This window comes from Ostrea edulis, chromosome 2, assembly GCF_947568905.1.
Source record: "Ostrea edulis chromosome 2, xbOstEdul1.1, whole genome shotgun sequence".
In the NCBI taxonomy this organism is placed as follows: Eukaryota; Metazoa; Mollusca; class Bivalvia; order Ostreida; family Ostreidae; genus Ostrea; species Ostrea edulis.
This window is the reverse complement of record NC_079165.1, coordinates 4,858,759-4,881,010: the sequence shown is the minus strand read 5'-3', so window position 1 is coordinate 4,881,010 and position 22,252 is coordinate 4,858,759. Positions and strand designations below refer to the sequence as shown.

At 33.8% G+C, this 22,252-nt stretch overlaps 1 protein-coding gene across 4 annotated transcripts in view; it reads right to left on the bottom strand.

Annotated features, from left to right (window-relative positions):
- Window positions 1-22,252, bottom strand: part of LOC125680424 (tetraspanin-9-like) — a 38,411-nt gene that overhangs the window by 7,820 nt on the left and 8,339 nt on the right. For 3 of the 4 annotated variants that reach the window (XM_048920012.2, XM_056157389.1, XM_048920013.2), the window contains exons 1-7: window positions 8,888-8,976; window positions 7,862-7,940; window positions 6,701-6,934; window positions 3,652-3,726; window positions 2,530-2,643; window positions 1,675-1,875; window positions 1,459-1,542 (exon numbers count right to left, since the gene is read on the bottom strand). In XM_048920012.2, the coding sequence (XP_048775969.1) occupies window positions 1,459-1,542; window positions 1,675-1,875; window positions 2,530-2,643; window positions 3,652-3,726; window positions 6,701-6,934; window positions 7,862-7,940; window positions 8,888-8,961 (861 nt within the window). In that variant the 5' untranslated portion in view covers window positions 8,962-8,976. Of the gene's footprint in view, window positions 1-1,458; window positions 1,543-1,674; window positions 1,876-2,529; window positions 2,644-3,651; window positions 3,727-6,700; window positions 6,935-7,861; window positions 7,941-8,887; window positions 8,977-22,252 lie in introns of those variants that run through there. The other variant, XM_048920016.2, reaches the window with a different exon arrangement.

Below are 22,252 nucleotides of genomic sequence, written 5' to 3'. Positions count from 1 at the left end.
ATTTTTTTTCCAAATGCTTCTCAAACAATCAGATTTGAGTATTTTACATGAACGTATGATAATACTGTATGGAACACGTGGATTCACAATACTGTATATAACACGTGGATTTACAATACTGTATAGAACACGTGGATTCACAATACTGTATAGAACATGTGGATTCACAATACTATATAGAACACGTTGATTCACAATACTGTATAGAACATGTGGATTCACATTACTATATAGAACACGTGGATTCACATTACTATATAGAACACGTGGATTCACATTACTAAATAAGACACGTGGATTCACAATACTGTATATAACACGTGAATTTATAATACTGTGTAGAACATGTGGATTCATATTACTATATAGAACACGTGGATTCACATTACTAAATAGGACACATGGATTCACAATACTATATAGAACACGTGAATTTACAATACTGTATAGAACACGTGGATTCACAATACTATATAGAACACATGGATTCACAATTCTAAATAGGACATGTGGATTCACAATACTATATATAACACGTGAATTTACAATACTGTGTAGAACACGTGGATTCACAATACTATATAGAACACATGGATTCACAATACTAAATAGGACACGTGGATTCACAATACTATATAGAACATGTTGATTCACAATACTGTATAGAACACGTGGATTCACATTACTATATAGAACACGTGGATTCACATTACTATATAGAACACGTGGATTCACATTACTAAATAGGACACGTGGATTCACAATAATATATAGAACACATTGATTCACAATACTATATAGAACACGTGGATTCACAATACTATATAGAACACGTGGATTCACAATACTGTATAGAACACATGGATTCACATTACTATATAGAACATGTGGATTTACAATACCTTATAGAACACGTGGATTCACAATACTCTACACAAAATATGGACTTACAATACTGTATAGAACACATGGATTTGCAATACTGTATAGAACACATGGATATACATCACTGTATAGAACACGTGGATTTGCAATACTGTATAGAACACATGGATTCACAATACTGTATAGAACACATGGATTCACATTACTATATAGAACAAGTGGATCCACAATACTATATAGAACACATGGATTTGCAATACTACATAGAACACGTCGATTCACAATGATACTTTGTAGAACAAGTGAATTCACTATACTATAATTATATGACTCGTTGATACCGTATCCCAGAGCATTCGATCCAGTTGTAAAATGTATAATGTAAATGATTTATTATACTTTCATGTAAATTACTCGAATCTGATTGCCCAAGAAACTTTTGGAAATATGTTTCCATTAGGGAATGAAACTCACACTCTTATGGGTAATGATACATAGCAACAGTAAATATTACTTGACAAAGGGTGATGTTAAAAACTAGTTGGTGAGCTGCTATTTGATGTTAAATCTTACCTCCAAAACCATAACGGAAACGCTAACACCAATAATGCTCGGCGATCTGGATGTTAGAAGATCTTTCAAAGCGTCGTAACATCCCTAAAATAAAAGATGATTTAAGATGATTTTTGATACACACCAACAATCTCTCTCTCTCTCTCTCTCTCTCTCTCTCTCTCTCTCTCTCTCTCTCTCTCTCTCTCTGAGAGGGTTTTTTATATAAAGGTATACCTTTGTATTATAAGTTCCAGGAGTAACACTTGAATGGCATGAAGTCGGAGCTGTTGAGTATGTGTTTTCGTCCACTCCTTTACAACATGTTTTTGGTATATCAGAGTTTGTAGCCTGGCAACTTCCAATTGTTGTACACCATGTCGTCTGGTCGAAGTCGTTCGTTGTACTTGTCACGGGATCAACTGCACAACAGTCGAGCTATAATACAAATGGATAATCTTGAAATTCTAGCAGTGGAGCTATAATACGAATGGATAAACTTGTAATCTTAGCAGTCGAGCTATGATACAATTGGATAAACTTGAAATTTTAGCAATCGAGCTTTGATGCAATTGAATAAACTTAAAATTTTAGCAGTTGAGCTACGATACAATCAGATAAACTTGTAAACTTTAGCAGTCGAACTGTGATAGAATTGAATATGCTTGAAATTTTAGCAGTCAAGCCATGATACAATTGCAAAAACTTGAAATTTTAAAAGTTCTTAATAAAAGTTTAATTCCTACATTCTACGATGACTTAGATATACACACATAGGGGGATACCACACTCGATAAAAGTTAAATGTTATCTCCTTTCTGAATCTTTTCCTCATGCCAAAGTTATTATTATGTACCATCAAGGACAGCTGAGAAAAGCTAAACTGTTTCGAATGCACTTTACTCAACTCAACAACGCTACATGTAAACAGTATAAATGTGAATACTACCGCAAACATTACATTCTTAACCAGATAAAATAAATAATGACATATTACACGTTTCGTAATATAACGTTGAATGCTTTGACCTGCAGCACCCATCCAATCCCCACCCCACTTTAATAAGTGCTGGTATAAAGCGTATAACATACCGACATGAACAAATAATTCCAGGCATTCGATACTGAATTACTATTTGTGGTGTCGTCACTCTTAAAATTTTCTTTGAGGCTCGTCAGCATCTTACTTTTTATTTCCTCCTCGACCTAAGAAAAATAAGAATACTCTTTTATCATTTTCTTACAAATAGAAGTAATAATTATATAACAAATTTACAGATAATGATATTTCATTGATTAAATAAGAAAAGCAATTATGATAAAAATCCATTCCATTGTATACAGTTTATGAGATTTATTCATAGGAACTGAATCATCGATACTTTACCACGACACCATCATTACTTTGCCATGTGAGTGATGTTGCACACAGTACCTTAAAACATCACCCCATTATAATGTTTATATTACTAATCGTATTCCAGGCCCTCTTCTATGCGGTCAGATATCAACCCACAATTTGTTGCATTTGATATGTCTTATTATGATCAATTTGAGAATAAGAGAGAACAAAATGTGAAATACTCATTTTCAAAGAGTCAAAATACATGTTCCGCAATTTTACCCCAAAATTTAGAATTGTGTGTCATTCAGTTACTAATTTTTTCATAGGAAGCAACTGCAAATGTAACGCTGATAGCAATCACGTATACTCAAAGTCAACAACTGAAGCGTTAATTTACCTTGCACACACACTGTATAATTTTGCAAGAATTGAAGGAGGTTAACGTTGGACTTATTTTTTAAACATTTGTTATTACAAGCGGTTGGATACCGATCACGTCTTGGAAAAACTGAGCGAATTGATCATTTATATATTTTATGTCATTCTGCATCATTTTGTGCAAAGGTACACATTTCTGAATTGAGCAATTAAATATGTACAAAACACCAAGCAAATCGTTGTTTCAATACCTGACCTGCTTATCCTCCCATTGAAATTTATATACACTATTCAATACCTGACCTGCTTATCCTCACATCAAAATGTATATACACTATTCAATACCTGGCCTGCTTATCCTCACATTAAAATTTATATACACTCTTCAATGAAATATGCCTTACATATACCATATTTGTTATCTATACATGTTTTCCCCTTATAACAAAGACGGTGATATTTCTTTATGAACAATGAATCTGTGGACTTGCCTTGTTTTGCATGGTAAACCACAACGCAATGATTACAATCTTCATCACAAGTAAAATCAAAACCAGGATGGCATACTGAAATATAAATTGAAGAAAAATATTTTCCCTCTCAATGAAAGGTATGTAAACAATTAAACTATCATTCGTGTGTTAATCATTTAAAACGATTTAAAATTTTAAAATTATGAATTATCATATATGTAATATCTTGCATGTCGATTTCCTTATGGTGCCATTGTAGTCCACGAAAGTTATGATCAACCCACAAAAAATATTAAATGAAGAGAGAGAGAGAGAGAGAGAGAGAGAGAGAGAGAGAGAGAGAGAGAGAGAGAGACTCGCTTCCTCGTTATTACTTTGGTTACAGATAAACAGTAGTTGTGGAAAAACTGGAGACTTTACTTTTGTATTACCTACATGTACTTTTCTACATTGTACATGAATCGATATTACATATTATTTGTTTTTCAACTTTAATCAGCAGAGAAAGGTACATAAAATGAACAGGGGTGAAACAGTTCATCACGTGACTTACTATTACCAGATTACGTGACAAACTATTACCGGATCACGTGACTAACTATTTCCCGGTCATGTGACAACTCTTTTCAGGTCACGTGAGAAACTATTGCCCAATTAGTACATTAGTTAATAGACAATTATTCCATGCCTACTAGGGAAACAGTCAAAACTATTGCCCCAAGGAAGTGGCAGAAAACTGTTGTCAGAGGCCGAAGGCATGAAATAATTGTACACCCATGTCCAAAGTGGAAAGATGGACTGTTTAACAAAATATTTAGTCAATATAACGTTATTGCAATTGCTCAGCGTCCGTCATGCGTTAACAAGTGAACTTCTTGATGCACGTAACTACCATTCCAATTCTTTTCAAGTTTGATATGAAGCATGTTTGATACATGGGGAATATTATACATTTATTGCATGATAGTGAGGGAGATATGAAGATTTATTCACCCGAGAAAAATCATATTCCTCGAGGGCAACGCCCGAGGGGAATATGATTTTTCTTGGGTGAATAAATCTTCATATCTCCCGAACATTCATGCAATAAATTGTTTATTATACCGAAACAAAGCAAGACCACAAAATTGGAGTTTACTCATCTATACATCGTACATGTATGTACCTGAGATTGCCCTAACATTAACATCGCGCCGTCAACGTATACATGTATATAGAAGGTACAAACAGCGAAACACAGTGATATGATAACCAGTTTTTGTATTTCCATTTTCCTTGAATGCTGATTTACTTGAATGTTTTTATATCAACCAAAATCGTCGATTTTAAAACTGTATATCAGAGACCCGCATATTTTGTGCCTTACCAACTATGAAAGTAGAATGACTCGGACGTATTGTGACGTCATAATACACTTCGTCTACTTTGACGTTAAATTTATGGAAAATGCACGAAGCTTCCCAAGGGGAAATATGATAGGGAGATATGATGTTTGAGAGGGAGATATGAAATTTTGTCTTCCCTGGCACGTGACTGTCTAGACCAATCAGATTACGCGTTGCATAGAATTCTCATACTGGGGTATAATAATACTTGTAACTATATGGACTTCTCTACCCCGTGGACTTAGAGACTGGGTAAACCCTGTCAAAAATTATCAATTTTCAACAATAATTTTTTCTACAATCACATATCTGTAAGAAAAACTAAATACCTTATGATGTAGACCAGGAAAACCTCTACCACAATTTGTAAATTTTATGATCCCCGGAGTAGAGGTTCTAACTCCAGGGTGTGGCCAAACTTGGTACATGTATATAGTAGTTATATGTTAAACATTTACATAATTTCGCCTTTACAGTTATTGATACTACATTGATATGAAATAGACATTTAGAAGGAGTACCCTGTCCTTTACCAAACAGTTAATTTCATGATTCCATGGGGTTAGAGTTTTGGTTCCAGGGTGGGGCCAAAATTATTATAGTAATTATTGTCTTTATCGTTGGAAAGAGTTTTTAAATTTGTTGATATGGTATAAAAACTTTATGCAAATTTAGAAAAAGCAGAAAAGATATCCAAAAATTATGAATTTCGCAACCCCACAATTTTACTCTACGGTGGGAATAAATTAGTTCTATCATTTCAACGCTGCATACACTATATCATGTAAAGTCTTTCATTAGTATACTAGTAGGAAGTTTCAGGGAAATTTAAGTTAAATGAACACACCTTTTTTGATATTGTTGCTGAATATTGGAATTTAGCTTAAATATTCAGAATAGGGATTTTTGTCTAGATTTCATAGCTCTTGGAACTAGTGATACCTTTAATACTCAGGTACCCGATAAGGCCTCGGTTCTGTTGTTCTCGATAATCGTGTTTTGATTTGGGATATATCTTTCCTCAGTTCAAAATGAATATTGCCTTAGCAGTACACAGATGTACATACACATCTAAAGAAATTCACTTCTAGCATATCTACGATGTACAGTTGCATGAAGTACACAGAAATTATAATAGTCTACATTTTGACTTTTGATAATGTTGATATATACAATATCGAAATATATCTTGTAAATGTTAAATTACTTTCTAATTTACCATATGAACCTTAGTAGAATTTTTCATACTTTTGTGAATTGACCAAAATGGAAATTATTCTTCACCTGATTTTCTGTTTTTAAATTTTGTAATCTTCACATATTTGAAATTCGGGAAACAATTTTATGTCATTCTATGCCGATAAATATTTTCGTAATTTGATTGCTTCCGGGATATTTGCCGATAAATATTAAACTAATTGAATGATAATTGTTCTTAGAATAGTCTATAACTTATAAATAATCTTCCAGCAAATCATTTTCATAGGTCAAACCCTCCCTACTGATATCAAGGATGTAGTGATGACCACGCATAGAAAATAGTCTCATTATGAATTAATTATTTTCATTGTTTACAATTCAATGAGAAATAAACAATCCAACCGATTATTTCTTGAACTTAAAAATATATTTCTTAGAATGCGAGCTTAAATGAAAATGAAATTCATCATTGACATACTTACCGTAACCAGCATGCATTTATTTTGACAGCAAGCGCCAATGAGGCCCAGACTTGATATAATGAAAATAAACGCTCCGATGACTATCAGAATGATGGATAAATTAGTTGCTAGATCTCCCACTTGAAAGGAATTCACTGTGATGGTATCCAGGACGGGCTTGATGTGATCTTTATTGAGATCCGCCACGTCTTCTAGAGCCAGTACACCCACTATCAGGACACCAATTCCAAAAATCTGTAGAGAAAAATATAGTCAGCACAAATGTTATTCATTTATTGCATTTTGTCGTATTTGTTGTGAATAATTTATATTGTAGTCATTGTCTTGGGGGGGGGGGGGGGGGTGTGTTTAACGTTTTGAAATTATGTCTAATCCTTTTGATGTTCTGTCAATAAGATATGTTCAATGCAAAGGCCTTCAAAGATGAGAAATGAAATGTATAGGGAAAATTAGGTTCCTGCTAAGTGTTTGTGTAATGTCCCTTCAAATATTTCAACTCAAGTTAAGACGTCACCAGCGTTCTATAGATTGTAAAGCTTTTTCAGGTGTAAGTAACACATTTTTAGCCCGAAATTCTGCTACAGACCAAATACTTTTAAGTTATGTGAATTGATGTCATCTTTGAAACTGAAAACGTTGAAAGAACTCTGCATGTTTATACTAAATATTTATGACTCAGCTTTATATAAACACAGGTACTCTGTATAGCCAATTAAAATGATTATAAAAGCATAGAATTTTATTAAATATACATGTATTCCATGTGTAGTTCACATGCAGTGTTATGCTTTGTGATTTTCATAATAGTGATAAATAGGCTTTTAAAACGAAAATTACCTTTCTCCGATTTCATGGTTCTTACCTGAACTATTCATTTATATCGTAAATGATTGATTGATTTCATATGTTTAACATCTCTCTCGAAAAAATTCACAGATATGGAGACGTCACCATTACCGGTGAAGGGTTGCAAAATTTAGTCCTATGATCGGCTCCTACGGCCTTTGAGCAGGGAGGGGTCTTTATCGTGTCACACCTCGTTTTTGCGATCCCATCCGAAGGACCGCCTTGTTTAGCTGCCTCGTACAACAAGCAAGGGGTACTGGGGACCTATTCTAACTAGGATCCCCGCATATCTTAAATGTAAATGTTTAGACTTACAAAGAATATTGTATTGATTACGATCAGGAAGATCATCCCCAACTTTCCTCCACAGCCAAGACCCATGATGAGTGATAATCTACAAGGTAAAAAACAGTTTATTCTTAATCAACATACATGTACTTCATATTAGTGTACAGATAGGCCGTTCTGCACTGGTCTTCCAAGTTTAGGGATAGCTACAACAAACAAGACAGATTATTGGGAGAAGTCTCCAAAATGTATAGTTAACACAATTTATCTACACCAAAAGGATGAAAGGACCAAAACGATTTAGAGACTTAAATATTTTCTTTTAATGATAATAATTCATTATAGTACATACATTAAGCTAATAATATGTCTTTATCAAGTTACGCAACTCTTTTCATGTCTATTTGTATCCAAAGCACATTGAAACAGGTGTTTAAAATGGGTGTTTTCAATTAATAAAGTTATCTTAGGTAAATTAGTAATATCGGTTAGAATGACTGTGATAAGTGAAATAGCAGACAGTTTTACAATTTTCAATCACTTGGAGCTACATCTATTACAGACTTCGATTTATGAATTGCGGTAAGAAACACAACTTTAGAATGATATATACTATTGCACCTTCTATGTTGGAATTCTCAAACATTCTGGTTTGTAGTATACTGGATTCCTAAACTACATAAAAACCCTTACAAACAAAGATACATTGCTGGATCCAGTAAGTGCTCTACCAAGCCCCTATCTTTGCTCCTCACGAAAATGTTAACAGCTGTGAAGGAGAAACTTCAAACTTACTGTGCGACTACATATGCCAGAAGTGGTGTTAATCAAATGTGGATTCTAAAAAATTCTAAAGAACTTTTAGTAAACTTGAAATCACATAATTTTCCCCAAATCAATAACATTAAAACCTATGACTTTTCAACACTATACACGACAATTCCTCACGAAAAATTTGAGACTAGACTTTTTGACATCATAGACAGTTGCTTCTTCAACAAAAACGGAAAACGGAAATATTCATATCTAGTGATCAGCCATTCAAAAACTTACTTTGTTAAACACCACTCTGATTCCACGCACAAGTACTCTGAAGTTGAAATAAAAAATATGCTAGAGTTCCTCATTGACAATATCTTCGTGGTCTTTGGTGATCAGGTCTTCCAACAGTCAGTTGGAATTCCCATGGGCACGAATTGTGCTCCTTTGTTAGCTGACCTGTTTTTATATTCATATGAAGCAGAATTTATTCAAAAACTTCAAAGTGAGAAGAAAAAATCTCTCGCTGTGACCTTCAATTCGACTTTTAGATATATCGATGACGTTTTGTCTATTAACAATGATAGCTTTCATTCATATGTCGATTTGATATATCCATGTGAGCTCGAAATAAAGGACACCACAGAGTCGTCCACTTCTGCTTCATACTTAGATATTCTATTGAAAGTAGACATTAACGGCAAACTGACAACTCAACTGTATGACAAACGGGATGATTTCAGCTTCTCCATCGTCAACTTCCCATATTTATGTAGCAATATTCCATTATCACCTGCATATGGTGTTTATATATCTCAACTGATTCGATATGCATTCTTCTGGGTATAGTCAGTTTTTAAATCGAGGTAAGCTACTGACAAACAAGTTGATGGTACAGGGATTTCAACAGTCTCGATTGAAGTCAGCATTTCGCAAATTCTATGGTCGTTATAACGATCTAGTTAGTCAATACAACCTCGCATTGGGTCAAATGCTGTCTGACGTGTTTCATACCGATTGTTAAGCCGTTCTTGGCACACTGATTTTGACTGCGGATAACCCCGTTTACCTGATCAGGATATGGGGCTCACGGCGGGTGTGACCGGTCGACAGGGGATGCTTACTCCTCCTAGGCACCTGATCCCACCTCTGGTGTGTCCAGGGGTCCGTGTTTGCCCAACTATCTATTTTGTATTGCTTGTAGGAGTTATGAGATTGATCACTGTTCGTTATCTTCACCCTTCACAATACATGGCAAGTGTTTGTGGGAAGTCTTTATAGTATTAACGCATACAACCAAGACTTTTTATTTCCAATGCAAAACACTTGGAGATGGAACAGTCACTATCTCCGTCTTTTACTGAGGGATTCAAACCAACAACATCCCACATTCAAAGCCGTCATTCCAAAGAAATAACAAATGCTGGAGATGTATTCTGCCTTTTTTTTCCACAAAACCAGACTACACCAGCATCATGAGAGAATCACGACAAAGTCATTGAATTTGACATTATCCAAAGTGAACTAGATACTTTAACTCCCCTGATTTTTTCAATATCATTGAAACTTTCAAATGTTAATGTTGATAAATACATTTATCATAAAGAGTTTAATTCAGTTTCAAACTGCATGTAATCACGACGACATCAACATTTTAATGGAAAGAATTCCTGGACATATCTGTAAACTACATTCAACTGTTTCACGTAAAATGAGCTTCCGAATAGACGATCCAAGACAATGTTAGCTTCCTAATACAGGACAATCTGCTCTAATCAAAGTACTGTATGTACAGGTAGTCAGGATCCCTGTTGATAAAATGCTAATGCTATTCCACAGGGACTTGTCAAAAACGTAAGCCTGTATAAATATTGATTGATTAATTGATTGATTGATGTTTTCCGCCACACTCAACAATATTTCAGTTATCTGGTGGCGCCCAGTTTTTATTGGTGGAAGAGAGAACCCAGATACAATGTACCTGGGAAGAGACCACCGACCTTCCGAAAGTAAACTGGAAAACTTTATCACTTACCGGCGCGAGCGGGATTCGAACCCGTGCCGACAGAGGTGACAGGCCGTGTGATTTTGAGCGCAATGCTCTCACCACTCGGCCACGGAGGCCCCTACCTGTATGAATACCCTTGAATTAACAAAGATCGCAATCATACAAGACTAATGTTCTATAAGAGTTTCTCAAATATTTACTACTTCTCTTGACTGGGCTTTTCAAATTTCCTGGCTCCGAGATTAAAACTTGTAGTTTTAAGATGAATTCTGTGTTTGCATTGTAAAAGAAAAATTCTGCGTACAAGATACATATGTTGATGTTTTGTTTATATACGGTTATCAATTTACTTATGAATCAAAGTTACATATGCTTCCAAATGCATATACACATTGACATTTGGATAAATAGTGCAGTATCAAGCAAACTGTTTTTGAAGCGAAGTGCGGAAAAGAACTAGGATAGTTGTGATGAGGTCAATCATCAGAGGGACCTGACAAATCGATGGAGAAAAACGTTCGTTTGGTTGATGTAAAAAGATATTTTCTAGTCATTGTAAATTGTAAAACATCTTTGAACGTGTTCTTTTTAAACATCTCAAAAACATGTATACTTACATTTTTTTTATATTACAATGCAAATAATCTCATAATGAAAAAGCGTATGTTTATCTTGGCGATGATTCATAATTATCCCATTCAAATTGATACGCGCAAATAGGCGATCCCAGTTTGTCCCATATAGCTTTGCTTAAAAAGTTGTTTTATTATGATAACAGTGTTTTTGAAAATGTGAAAGATCTTAAATACTTAAGGATATTTGCCGTTCAGGTTCCTTTTGTAATCCTAAACACACATAGTTGACCAGACAAAAGCAATGTATGGGGTAAGAAGGAAGATAAGACAATTTATTCTGCCAACAGAGTCCCAGCTGGGTTATTTTAAGAAAGTTGTACCAATTTTGACATATGGCTGTGAAATTTGGGAATAGGAAAATGTTGAAATCATTGAATTCATGCATTTAAAATTCCTTAAACTTATTTTCCATTTGAAGAGTAGTTCTCCTTATATGGTATACGTTGAGATTGAGTGCTTCCCATTGTATGCAAGTTTTACATTAAGACCCCTGGGTCGAGGCCTCTGCTGGTGGTCTCTACAGCCCAGTACCTAAGTACTTCGTTACTAGCTTGAAAATACGGATGTATATTTAATTGCTGTGATAAAATTTAGAAATTCATTTCAAAATTAAGGAGTATCTGGTGAATCAAAATTGGTACCGTATAAGTTTGACATATACATGTACAAATATTTACGAGGATGATTTCTTCCTGGACGCGATTACTTATTTGTTCGGAAAACAAAATCGTGTTTATAACATATAAATATCTATATTAGCAATATTTCCTAGGAGGTTTAAAAAATTCTTGGCCAGATTTTATTTACAAAATTTTAACATCTTGTGGATTTTTTAATATTTGGTATGAACAAAATTCCAATGATAGGAAGTGGGCTGTTGCAGCTTTAAACCAAAGATTAAGTGATCAATCCATCCAAAAGTGGCATACTGATATAAACAGTTCATCAACAATTTTTAAGTTTAATTTCGGACGTGAAAAATGTCTTAGCATTTTACCAAATAAATTTAAGAAAATACTGATAAAAGTTAGAACCACAAACTTTCTGTTGAAACTGGCAGATGGTCAAATATTCCACTTAACGAAAGACTTTGTACATTATGTAACTCAGTTAAACAAAGATTAAGTGATCAATCCATCCAAAAGTGGCATACTGATATAAACAGTTCATCAACAATTTTTAAGTTTAATTTCGGACGTGAAAAATGTCTTAGCATTTTACCAAATAAATTTAAGAAAATACTGATAAAAGTTAGAACCACAAACCACAAACTTTCTGTTGAAACTGGCAGATGGTCAAATATTCCACTTAACGAAAGACTTTGTACATTATGTAACTCAGTTAAATATCAGATGAATTCCATTTTATCTTAGAATGCAAATCATTAGCAAGCATCAGGAAGAAAATTGTACTTCCCAGTTTGGTAATTAGCCGAATATACTTAATTTTAATGAGATTATGTCAAACACAAGTCCTACATCGTTAAATAATTTCTGTTTCTAAAATGTATGATGCAGTTTGTCCTCCCTCACTCATATCTCTTACTTTTCTTTTCCTTTGTAGCTATAACATGTACATCTCTTGTGTTTTCTTTTTTTATTTTTATTTTTTTCTATTCACGATTCATTAATACGACTCATCATTATCATTTCTTATTCATTGTAACTCATGTACACTGATCGATGGTTTGAGCGAAATAAATGAACTTAAAATTGAACTTTGCTAATAGGTTCTCGTCTTCTTGCCGACTCGTTAGATAACAAAATACTTTAAATCATGGCGTAAAATAACATTACATAAGGATTTTAAAGTTTCTGAATTGGAAATTGAATGACCCGCGAAGACCTTTTATTCTAACATTAACTTTAAAACACAAATTGATCCTTCAATGTCAAAACAGAATTCAGAATTGTGAAATACACGGACAGCATTATGAAAATATGCAATGCACTTTCGGTTTATAATACATTCACGTTCTATGCCTCTATCTCAGTTTCCAGTGACCAGATCTTATATATATATATATATATATATATATATATATATATGGGGTTGCGAAATTCACAAGGCAGTTTGGTACACCCATTTAATATCAATAGCATAAGATGCCATTCAAATGCTTTATACATAAACACTTCAAGCCAAGTTTAGCCCCGCCTTGGAGTGAGTACCCCTACCACATGTAATTATGAAATTTACAATTTTTGTAGATGTCTTCCAGCTCTACATGACTATGCATTGAGGGTTTTTTTCTCTCAGGTGCACGGTTGTATAGAAGAAGAGGTTTGAAATATATGTCAGTTTTGACAGTTTTTAAATTTTAAAAGAACTATATAAGGGCTGTTATCAAAATGTTAAAAATGTTGAACAGTTGATACATGTAAAACTTATACGGTACCAATTTTGATGCACCAGATGCGCAATTCGACAAATAATGTCTCTTCAGTGATGCTTAACCGATATGTTTGAAATCCGAAAAAACAATAAACTTGTAAGAGCTATATATATATATATATATATATATATATATATATATATATATAAAAGCACAAAAACCCAACAACACCCTACTTTCTTAAAGTGTCGGATCTGAGAAGATACAAGGCCAGTAAAGAAATTTATAAAAGCACTGAAAAGGCCACGACACTGTTGGTTATTTAAAACTCAAATTTTCGACGCAACCCGCGTCTTTATCAAGAGACATAAATTACATAAACAAATAACACACAAAAACGACAAGTATCGATAAACTACATTGGTGAGAAGAGTGATACACTACTGTACTGAATGATAAAAATGGTGGTGGTTACGTTGTAAAGCGTGTTTACTGACTATGGTTTAGAGAGTTTGTACCATGGTCGGGTCGGGATGAAAATAAAATTATTCTTGAAAAATTACAGAAATCAGAAAAATTTAGAGGGAAATCTTACAAAACAATGTGATTATGGAATAAAATGGTGGGAAGATAATGATATGGAGTGATTAAGTTCAAAACAATATTAGGTAGTCCGTACCATTGATGATTCGGATATGGTGAACAGCGAAAAATAATGATTGCCAGAAGAACACGATTAAACAACAAACAAAGTCAATCAAAGGACACTGATCTAGCATTAAAATCAACAATCGAATAGGTGAATGGGAGAGAAGTCTAAGGAAAAAGATTCAATAATATTTTTATTTTTCAAGGTAATATATTTTTCAAGGTCAGACAAATTGAAGCCACATTCTAGAAATTCTGATATCCCAACATAAAGAGCTATGCGAATCCGAATTTATGTTGATTTAGAATAATGTTTTACCATAGTTTAGAGGTCTTAAGATGATATATTAATAAAATACTAGTCTTCAAGGTCAATACATTTTTTCCTTTATTATCATCCCCCCTTTTTTATTTTAAAATTTTAAAAATGAGAGGGAGAGAGAGAGAGAGAGAGAGAGAGAGAGAGAGAAAGAGCTATAAAATTTCATAATTGTAATGATTTCTTATGATGTTCTAACATAATTAGGAAGTATTGAAGGTCAAACAACAATCGCAATCCTGGGAATCCTCGCTATGGCTAAAGAAGGAACTCAAGGTTAAATAAAGGAACTCAAGGTCAGAGCCTTGAAACCGGGGAAACGAATTGTATTTATATTAATCAAACAAAATAAGATATCTTATCGGGTGAATTTTGGCGATTAGGATATGGAAACTGATTTTAACTAAGGATAAAATATTGGGTCAACTCTCCTGTAAAACCAACAACTGCATATACCTCATCAATTGTAAACAATGTGGACAACAATATGTTGGGGAAACTACAAACATCAGACTTAGGACCAACAACCACCGATCAACCATCAAAACCAAACGCGTGACCGAACCCGTAGGGGAACATTTCAACAAAGAAGGTCACATTTGGCAAGACATGCAAGTGGTTGTTATTGATCATAACCCATTATGGACCGATGCAGAGAGAAAGAGCACGGAAAAATCCTGGATGCACCGTTTGAAATCATTCCGTCCAGGTGGAATGAATAATTTGAATGATTTCACGCGCATGAATCCAGGATAAATCCTTAGTTAAAATCAGTTTCCATAGCCTAATCGCCAAAATTCACCCGATAAGATATCTTATTTTGTTTGATTAATATAAATACAATTCGTTTCCCCGGTTTCAAGGCTCTGACCTTGAGTTCCTTTATTTAACCTTGAGTTCCTTCTTTAGCCATAGCGAGGATTCCCAGGATTGCGATTGTTGTTTGACCTTCAATACTTCCTAATTATGTTAGAACATCATAAGAAATCATTACAATTATGAAATTTTATAGCTCTTTCTCTCTCTCTCTCTCCCTCTCATTTTTAAAATTTTAAAATAAAAAAAGGGGGGATGATAATAAAGGAAAAAATGTATTGACCTTGAAGACTAGTATTTTATTAATGTATCATCTTAAGACCTCTAAACTATGGTAAAACATTATTCTAAATCAACATAAATTCGGATTCGCATAGCTCTTTATGTTGGGATATCAGAATTTCTAGAATGCGGCTTCAATTTGTCTGACCTTGAAAAATATATTACCTTGAAAAATAAAAATATTATTGAATCTTTTTCCTTAGACTTCTCTCCCATTCACCTATTCGATTGTTGATTTTAATGCTAGATCAGTGTCCTTTGATTGACTTTGTTTGTTGTTTAATCGTGTTCTTCTGGCAATCATTATTTTTCGCTGTTCACCATATCCGAATCATCAATGGTACGGACTACCTAATATTGTTTTGAACTTAATCACTCCATATCATTATCTTCCCACCATTTTATTCCATAATCACATTGTTTTGTAAGATTTCCCTCTAAATTTTTCTGATTTCTGTAATTTTTCAAGAATAATTTTATTTTCATCCCGACCCGACCATGGTACAAACTCTCTAAACCATAGTCAGTAAACACGCTTTACAACGTAACCACCACCATTTTTATCACTCAGTACAATAGTGTATCACTCTTCTCACCAATGTAGTTTATCGATACTTGTCGTTTTTGTGTGTTATTTGTTTATGTAATTTATGTCTCTTGATAAAGACGCGGGTTGCGTCGAAAATTTGAGTTTTAAATAACCAACAGTGTCGTGGCCTTTTCAGTGCTTTTATATATATATATATATATATATATATATATATATATATATATATATATATATATATATATATATTAGGGGAAAACAGAGTGCAAAAAAGTGGAATCAAATTCGTGTAAGGCTAAGAGCTATACATGAGGGAAATAATCCTTAATTTTGAAATAAATTTCTAAATTTTATCACAGCAATTGAATATACATACGTATTTTCAAGTCAGTAACGAAGTACTTAGCTACTGGGCTGTAGAGACCCTTGGGAACTAACAGTCCTCGACCCAGGGGTCATAATGTAAGACTTATACGATACCAATTTTGAGGCACCAGATGCGCATTTCGACAAATAATGTCTCTTCAGCGATGCTGAAGCGGAAATTTTGGAATCCGAAATAAAAATAAACTTGCTAGAGCTATTTTAGGGAAAAACAGAGTGCAAAAAGTGGAGTCAAATTCGTCTAAGGATAAGAGCTATGCATGAGGGGTATCATCCTTAATTTTGAAATGAATTTCTAAATTTTATCACAGCAATTAAATATACATCCGTTTTTTCAAGCCAGTAACGAAGTACTTAGCTACTGGGCTGTAGAGACCCTCGGGGACTAACAGTCCACCAGCAGAGGCCTCGAACCAGGGGTCATAATGTAAAACTTATACGGTACTAATTTTGATGTACCAGATGCGCATTTCGACAAATAATGTCTTCAGTGATGCTCAACCGAAATGTTTGAAATCCGAAATAACAATAAAGTTGCTAGAGCTATTTTAGCATACATTTAATCACAATGACCTTTTGGCCCCATCCATGTACCATGTGTGAATATTACAATTTAATAAAGGGTTATCTGTTCTTTCTAAATATCTATTTAGTTTCAATTTTGAAATGATTAGTTGTTAACAACGGACGCAGACTTATAGGATTGGGTCACTTTTGCGATTTATTTCACCTAAAAATGAAACAAGATATTATTTTATAACTCCGTCGATATACATTGTTTTTATGTTATGCCTCCAGTGTTTCACCGTATCTTAGATTGCACTCTGGAGAGAACATATTCTGAATAACAATTAGTGTCGCACCGTGGAAAGAACGGAATGCAAATTTGATTCACGCCTCGGAAAGAACAGAAAACAAACAAAGGTTTGAAAATATTACAATAGAAAATCTACTGGTTTGCCCCAGAACAGATTTACACTTACCAGCCTGAAAACAGAATTATTGATGAATGTAGATTTCCTATCTTTTAAAAAGATATTGCACTTTCCTCGGTCCAAAAACACACTCCAACAACAATTCGAATTACGTTTCTATATTTAAAAACAACGAATGGTTTTCATGCGGTTGTTGACTAGTCATCCATAACTACATGTATAGTTTTGCAACACGCTAAACATAACGTAGATCTAACCACAGATTGGGTGGCAGCATTGAATTGAATGTGTAGGTACATTCACCCTCGATATATATGATAGAGATAACCTTATGACGCCTATTTAAAGCTACACAATTTTGATAACTAAAAATAAAGGCACCCATTGTAAACCCAGTCCTATGTTGATACTGCTATTTCGTAATCTTTAAGAAATTTGTCGATCGTCATGTATCAGAATACCTTGTCAAAAAATAATTATTACAATACTTGACAGTTTTGTCATTCACAACAATAAGATATTAAATAAAGGTTTCACAACTCTTGCGAGCTACATGCAGTTACCAGTTCTTCTTCAACCCAAGAACGTTACGTTCTTGTTCACAACAATATACGAAGTTTGCTGAGCGTCTTCATTTTGTAAAATAGATATGAAAACAACTAATGAGCAAAGATTGTAAAATATTTGCCTCTCATTACAGTCTCTAGATTATTCAGACAGAAAAAACGATTAAGACATAATAACCGGAAGTGACGTAACATACATACATACAACAATAATGGAAAAACAGGAAGTTCTTATTTTTATTATGTATAAATATATTATTCTTTAGTGTTGACCTTTTCGTTGTATCTTATTATATTCGTTATGTCTTAAAAATCGGCGACAATTATTACATAACCAACGACTTTTTTCATTATTTCTCGAATGACTTACATTTACTATAAACATGTCCCAAATAACACCATATGGAAGAGATAAATGTAGATTTTTACTTAATATCAATATTTACCTGATATGTGTTTTTAACTGTCTAGACCGGCCAGCTATTTCTCAGGATAGCCTCGTTATTCCTATGAAAACATTAAACTTCCTCTTCCAGTACCAGACAGTCACTATCTATATTGATCATGCAGTATTGAATGCAGGTATAGAATTTCCTAGTCCTACACGTGGTAGTTTTGTAACACTGTCATAGAATTTCATTCGTATTCACGGTTCAAGAACTCTTAATTATTACTGGGAAAATGTGTTTGTGACAGTAGTCTTAATTTTGTAAGATTTCTCAATGTATGAAGACACGTTTTCTCGCACTTAATATACTATAAAACTATCTACAGAGTTGATTCAGATTTGTATTATCTTTGTCAAGAATTGAAGTATATTAGTTTTCTCTAAGATTTTAAGAGTTTCAAATATTTTTTTCTAACTTCTGATTTCTCAAGCCGGTATTTTAAATGTAATTTCTTAAAAATACGCTGTTTTTAGATATAATCGATTTTTATTCGTCATTACCTAAGCATGTGTTTAATGTTGTGGCTGGCTAAACTGCTGCAACCTGATTGGCTGTAACCAAGGGAGTCCATTGCAAAGTCAGAATGCTTTGTTTACAGGTGTGGATTGTTATTTTACTCTCACATGCTGACATGCTATCCAGGATTGTTATTTGTTTATATCATACATGATTATAAATATGACAGTGACTAGATGTGAGAAGTCACAGATTCCTGTATATTGACAAATGATATCTAATATTCTTCGGTTCACCTGATATAACAAAATTCACTAGTTTACGTATAACGTCATTCGTATCCTGTCATTAATCTACATATCATATTTGATTTTGTCTGTTCTTTTTGGGGTGATTTGTTTTGATTTTTATCTTGGTTTGATTTAGATATTCTATACGCAGTGGCTTAAATAATCAATAAATGCAAGCTGTCATATATCCATACGGTGCTCATAATACTGCACATTTTTTAGATAAATAAATTCACCTCAAATCAAATATTGAGCGAGAAAATCTGGATTTTTCTGAATGCATTTAATATTTGATTATTCAATTAATCAGTAAATATTACAAATACTGGGGCAGATCCAATCGCACATTCTCCGGCCTTTCCGACAAGTGGCAAAAAAAAAACCAAAAAAAAAAAAAACTCGAGGCCCCGTTCCCCAAGACCCGACAAGTTGTTATTCCATTAAGGCAAAGGTTAGAGTGATTCCCCTTGTTACTATGTGATATCATGTGATGATACCATTTGACAGACAAAATAGTTCCGGATAACATATTAACTATAAGTTCAAGTGAGCTATTGAGCTATTCTTATCACCCATTGTCCGTCTGTCTATTCGTCTGTCCGTAAACTTTTCACCACATTTTCATCTTCTCTAGAACTAATAGGCCAATTTCAATCAAACTTGGTACAGATTATCCTTGAGTGAAGGAAATTCTAGTTGTTGTTTTTTTTCAATGAAGGGCAATGCTCTTCTCCGAGGAGAGAAACATCTGTAATCACGAAAATGCAAAAATAAGATGGGGTTATTTAAAAATCTTTTTATCAAGAACCAATAGGCGAGAAAAGTTTAAATTTACATGAAAGCTTCCTGACATGGTGCAGATTCAAGTTTGTCCAAATCATGGCCCCAGGGGTAGGGTGGAGCCACAATAGACGATCGATGTTTTATATGCTGATATATAGGTAAAAAGTTTTGAAATATCTCTGTTTAACTACGGCTTTCATATTTTGTATATACATTTTTTTTTACGGAAAGACCTTTTATGAAGGGTGAAGATAACAAACAGTGATCAATGAAAGGTGGAGATAACGAACAGTGATCAATCTCATAACTCCTATAACGCAATACAGAATAGATAGTTGGGCAAACACGGACCCCTGGATATACCAGAGGTGAGATCATGTGCCTAGGAGGAGTGAGCATTCCCTGTTGACCGGTCACACCCGCCGTGAGCCCTATATCCTGATCAGGTAAACGGAGTTATCCGTAGTCAAAATCATTGTAGCAAGAACGGTCTAACAATCGGTATGAAACACGTCAGACATCATTTGACCCACTGATGGATTGTATTGGCAAGCTAAGTCGTTATAACGACCATAGAATTTGCGAAATGCTGATTTTAAACGAGACTGTTGAAACTGCTGCACAATAAAATTAATTGTCAGTTGTCTGCTTTAATTTAAAAACTGATCATACGCAGAACAAGATCTTGCGCATCGAATCAGTTGAGATATATCCACACAATATGCTAGAGATAATGGAACATTGCTAATTAAATACGGGAAGTTGACGATGGAGAAGCTGAAATCATCCCCTTTGTTATGAAGTTGAGTTGTTAGTTTGTGGTTAATATCTACTTTCAATAACATATTTAAGTGTAAAACAGAAGTGGACAATTCTATGGTGTCTTTTATTTCGAGTTTACTGGGATATATCGAATAGACATATGAATGAAAATTATTGTTGTTAATAGATAAACGTCATCAATACGTGTAAATGTCGAATTGAATGTCACAGAAAGAGATTATTTCATCTCAGGTAGAAGTTTTTGAATAAATTCTGCTTCATAAGAATATAAAAATAGGCAGTTAACAAAGGAACACAATTCGTGCTCATTGGATTCCAACAAACTGTTGGAAGACCTTGGTAAAACATTTACTCCATTCAGCAATGTATCTTTGTAAGAGTTTTTATGGAGACAAGAACACGTAGGCGGATTAAGTATGAGATAGTATATATCTTAGCACAAAGTTTGTAATTAAAAGTTTGGATACAATAGTAGAAGTATATTTATATGAAATAAAGGATGTAAACGTAAACCTGAAATATGTTGGAATACAAAACGGAACATTTTTATGACGAAGAATGTTGCCTATGTTGACGCCATCTCATCCTTTGTTAGTAAATTTGAGTTTGAGGAACTGGCGGCATGTTTCGGAAGGAATGTCATCTATTACCCGCTGTGGTTTAAAGAGCCTGTGATGCATGCAATGATGCGTGGTCTTGTGACCTTGACCTGTAAGTTTTACCTACTTTTTAAGAAATCTGACCTATACAATATGTCCTGAAATATTTAAGGTAGATCTTTCATATCTTGTGTATATAATGATATTTGAGCATCAACTCGGAGTTTGACCTACTTTTAAGAACACATAACCTATTAGATATATTTGAAACTATTCTGAGAGGGGCTTTCATATTTTGTATACTTATATTTTTTTATGAGAAGACCATGTACACAATAATTTTCTATCTTTTGACCTTGGGGTTTGGCCTGAACTATTTAAGGTAGGGCTTTTATGTTTTGTATAAAGGTTCTTTATGGTAAGACCTTATCATTTTGTGAAGTTTAATCTTATAACCTTGACCTTAGAGTTGGACATACTTTTCAAATCTCTGACCTAGTCAATATCTCCTGAACTATTTAAGGTAAAGCTTTTATATTTTATATATAGATTCCTTATGGCAAGACCTTGATATACTTTGGTGTTGTGACTTTGACGTTTAAGTTTGACCTACTTTCAATAAAAATCTTACCTATTTTTAAAATATTTTCTGAACTGTTTAATATAGAGCTTCCATATTCTGTACATAAATTTTTCATGGCAAGGTCTTCATACCATACCATCATCTATGACCTTGATCTTATCCAGAACAGCAAGAGAATGTTAGTCATATTGGTGCTGACGCATCTCTGTGTTATGTGAATTCATTTTCAGTTATGTTGTGG